At 38.9% G+C, this 4,144-nt stretch overlaps 2 protein-coding genes and 1 long non-coding RNA gene across 3 annotated transcripts in view; 1 reads left to right on the forward strand and 2 right to left on the reverse strand.

Annotated features, from left to right (window-relative positions):
- map2k4a (mitogen-activated protein kinase kinase 4a) overlaps nt 1-4,144 on the forward strand; it is a 30,431-nt gene that overhangs the window by 3,573 nt on the left and 22,714 nt on the right. The gene's annotated exons all lie outside the window — the stretch shown is intronic.
- LOC116703461 (uncharacterized) overlaps nt 813-4,144 on the reverse strand; it is a 21,864-nt gene continuing 18,532 nt past the window's right edge. The window contains exon 3 of the long non-coding RNA XR_004335442.1: nt 813-1,031. This is a non-coding gene — a long non-coding RNA (uncharacterized LOC116703461). The remainder of the gene's footprint in view (nt 1,032-4,144) is intronic.
- The window catches only part of LOC116703459 (protein SCO1 homolog, mitochondrial), a 7,097-nt gene continuing 3,765 nt past the window's right edge, over nt 813-4,144 (reverse strand). Inside the window, exons 6-7 of the mRNA XM_032538210.1 lie at nt 1,447-1,562; nt 813-1,333 (exon numbers count right to left, since the gene is read on the reverse strand). Of these exons, the coding sequence (XP_032394101.1) occupies nt 1,199-1,333; nt 1,447-1,562 (251 nt within the window). The 3' untranslated portion in view covers nt 813-1,198. The remainder of the gene's footprint in view (nt 1,334-1,446; nt 1,563-4,144) is intronic.

Below are 4,144 nucleotides of genomic sequence, written 5' to 3' on the forward strand. Positions count from 1 at the left end.
GGTCATGTAACGCAACAGTAAACCATATCCATATAACAACATTGCAGCGGATGGGAGGACATTAGGTGCACTGGTGCGTCCTAGAGGAAAAATGTTACTCGCGTCCTAGAACCCTGTGAGCTAACAGATGCTACAAGCACTGGTCACTGCTGTTGTCTGAATAACACAGACGGGACAAAATGTTAAGTTTGCTGGTAAACTGGTAAACTTTGAGACTGGCGTAAAACCGACTGCTATCTGTTGAGTTTTCCTCCCGTTACTCTGTCCTCTGTGACTGTCTACATCTAGAAACATAGCTGCACAGGGTGCAGGGAACAACTCTGGCTGGCACATGAGCGACAGGGGTTTACGGAGTAGTAGATGCGCCATGCAAAAAAACAAAAACGGAGTGTTCTAGGAAATGACGCATTAAAAAAAAAAAAAGAAAAATCGCTCTATCACGCAAATTTGATCGTGGGAAGTCAAAATCGAGATCAAAATTCGATTAATTGTGCAGCCCTACTTTCTCCCCACCCAATAATGTTGATAAAGTAATGATTTAAAAAAAAAAAAAAAAAAAAATGCTTGATCAAGTGCCCGGCTCGAGGATAGCGGCGGAAAATATCGACCCAACCCGGGTCAATTTTGGGCTTGGGCTAAGAATCTAAACTCTACCCAGAATGCTGTGTGGACAGGTCGGACTCTCCTCCGCAGTGCTGTGGAGGAGGGTCTGGCAAAGCGAGACTACTCCTGATTAGTTCTCATCAATGCATTTAGATAAAGAAACAAACTTAAATTTTTATATTACAAGAAAATAATGTGTTAAACATACTGCGCATATGTATTTAATCACAACAGCAAATGCAATGTGCAAACGTCTAAGTCATTTACAGTGATTGTCTTTAGACATTTTTCACAATCTTTGCATCAGAACCCAGAGCTACTGAGCTCATTGGAGCTTATGTGTACACATGATCAGCCTTCTCAAACGTGTGTCCTTTCAGCAGCAGTGTGTAATATATTATGGAGAAAAATGGAGAACAGCATCAGACCTGTTCCCTTCCGCACACACCACTCAATGAAAGGAATGCACAGTCTGATCAAAAAATAAATACAGGGCGTTAATATAAGATGGCACTTGTGTTAAGTTATAATCTGTCAAACAAACACCCGGGGATAGAATGTGTCAGTGCATCTTGGGATTTTAATGGGCTGCTGCTCACTTTGCCTTCTTGTGCTTCCTCATATATGCTGCTATTGAGTTGCTGATCTCCACACTTCTTTTGTTCTGTCCATAATACTCCACAAATTCTCCGTCAGGTCCCACCAGGTACATGATGATGGTGTGATCCACCTGGAGACAACAGGAGGGGGAAATCAGACTTCATGGACGAAAATCCTTGAGTCATTATCCTTGCACTGTTATGACGTGTAGCGTGAATAACAACGGAGCAGGATATAACTCACTATGTAGTCGTTGTCCTCGTCCTTTGGTCCCTGGCTGTAATACACTCGGAAGGATCTGGAAACCTGCTCAATCTGGGCAGTTGTTCCTGTCAGGCCAATCAGCTTCTGGGAAAATTCTGAAAAATAAATCATGTGTCTATTAGACCCACTAAAGTTAAAAGCAAGTTATCTGTTCATTTGTTAACATAGGTTCTACTGTATTATATACAGTAGAAATATTGTGATTTGATCTGTACTTTTATCAAAATTCTTCTAGAATAATTAGACACCCATGTGTATTCATTCAGTCTTTTGCAGATATGCATTTTAAAGATTACATCCTGAAAAGATATCCCTTTTCTGGCAAAACTGGAATCGCTTGCCATAATTTTAACATAGAAAAACAAATAATTAATAATGAAATTAAGTTAATTCTTCTATTTACATCCAATTATGTGCAATATGTTTTAATATGACCACAATTCTTTAAATCTTCTTCCATCTTTGTGGGGAAAAAAATACAATGCCAAGCTTAGAGTTGTTTGGTGCTTTAAAAAACACAAAAAAAACAACAACTCTCTTCCTGATGATCTGATAACTTTTATAGAGCTGACCTTAGGTTATTAACGCATGCGGCGGCAGAGAGGATAAATCCAGCACATGCAGTGACTTCGGCATGCCGTTCTGGAGCCGTGTTATCGGCCATTTGGTTTTAACTTTCATGAAGTCTTCTGTCCCTGAGGCTCCATCTGCTGTTTAATTGAGGGATGGCGGCCTGAAATAAAGCTGCATTTTACAGATTTTGTCGTTCACATTGATACTGAGGATAATTTGGGAGACTTCTGACCTGTAAGATGCCACTGATGTATAAAAAGTAATCAAAAGAAAGTTGCTGCACCTGAAAAGTTGAACCAGTTGTATTGCCGTAATAACAGCATTATGAAGGTGGACTTCAGCAGTTATGTACAACATTTGCATAATATTGTAAATGTTGGATGTACCTTTGTTTCAGTACACAGACGGATAGATTTTTATTGATCTCAAAAAAAGGGAAATACCAGTGTTGCAGCAGCAAAATATCAGACCCACAACACACATACAGAATATACACAACATAAAAGGATACAATATACATGAAATAATAACAGGATAGAATATAAGAACAAATAATTTAAAATGTATACAAATTGGGAATAAAAATAAAAATGTACAACTGTTTAACTAGTATTGATAAAGCTGTAGATCAACCTCTTGTGCAAGGTGCACTTGGTGCAGTCGTGATATCTGTGAGTCTTATCTACCACTTAGTGACGAAGTGTTAAAAAGTTGTATTGCCTGTGGTAGGAATGATTTCTTGTAGCAATCTGAACAACATATTTATCTCAGGAAAAAGATTTTGGCAAGAATTCCCAAAAAATATGGGAATCTCTGTGTCCCTTATCTAACCCTATTGTTAAACAAACACTCTAATGTACAGTTGTGTTTTCCGAATAATAGCAGTGTGTTACAAAGAGTGAAAAATTCTCAAAATCCTTAGAATAGCTTTTAATTTATTAATATCAATGCAATGGGAACACTGCACATTCAATCCCAAATCAAAACATGACCAAAATTGATCAAGTTTGTGTTCTACCCCAAAAAAAAGAAAAAAAAGGAAATATTAGGCTGTTCAAAAAATAGCCGTATTTGCATTTCTCTTTACATTCTCAACTATTTAATACATGAACTGAAAAATGTTTGCTTTACTTTGAATCACTGCACTTATATTTAGTTGCATAACCATTATTTCTGAGGACTGCTGCACATCTGTGTTGCATGGAGTCACCTGTGAACAGGTATTCCAGCCCAGGATGATTTTACTACATTCCACAATTCCTCTGCATTACTGGGTTTTGCCTCAGGGACAGCATTTAGGATGTTTATGGGAATGAGGTCCGGGCAGTGGGCTGGCTACTCCATAACATCAATCTTGTTCATCTGGAACCAAGACCTTGCTCGCTTACTGGTGTGTTTGGGTCACTATGTTGTTGAAAGACCCATTTCAAAAGGCCTTTCCTCTTCAGCATAAGCCAACATAACCTCTTCAAGTATTTTCATGTACTGAAACTGAACCTGCCAATCGGAAGGTTGGTGGTTCAATCCCTGGCCCTGCAGTCCCATGTAGAAGTGTCCTTGGCAAGACACTGAACCCTGAGTTGCCCCAGATGCTGCGCATCGGCGTTGTGGCGGCGCTTTAAATAGCTGCGGCTCAGAGGCTCTCTAAAAACTGTATTTCGTTGCATTGTACCTGTACATGTGTAATGACAATAAAAAGATGAATCTTTCTTTGATTTTCATGGAGCTGATTATTGGTTGTGCCTTTGGCATTTTGGCTAGTCTTCCATCCATTTGAATGGTAGTTGACTGTTTTTTTCCCATGTTGGTCAGGCTTTGGATGCCATTTTAAGGCATTTGAAATCCTTTTGGCTGAGTAGCCTAATACTTTCTGCACTTCTTTATATGTTTTCCCATATCCAATCAACTTTTTAATAAAAATCTGCTATTCCTCAGAGCAATGTCTGGAACGACTCATTTTGCTGAGTATTTTAGTGTGAAAAGCACTATAACCTGCATGCACACCATTTGCTTCCTTCCTTAAATATGGGCCACAATTAACACCCGTTTCTTCACGGAATCAATCACCTCACTAATTAAACACAACACTGCTATTATTTTGAAC

Source organism: Etheostoma spectabile, chromosome 15 (assembly GCF_008692095.1).
Source record: "Etheostoma spectabile isolate EspeVRDwgs_2016 chromosome 15, UIUC_Espe_1.0, whole genome shotgun sequence".
NCBI lineage: Eukaryota > Metazoa > Chordata > Actinopteri > Perciformes > Percidae > Etheostoma > Etheostoma spectabile.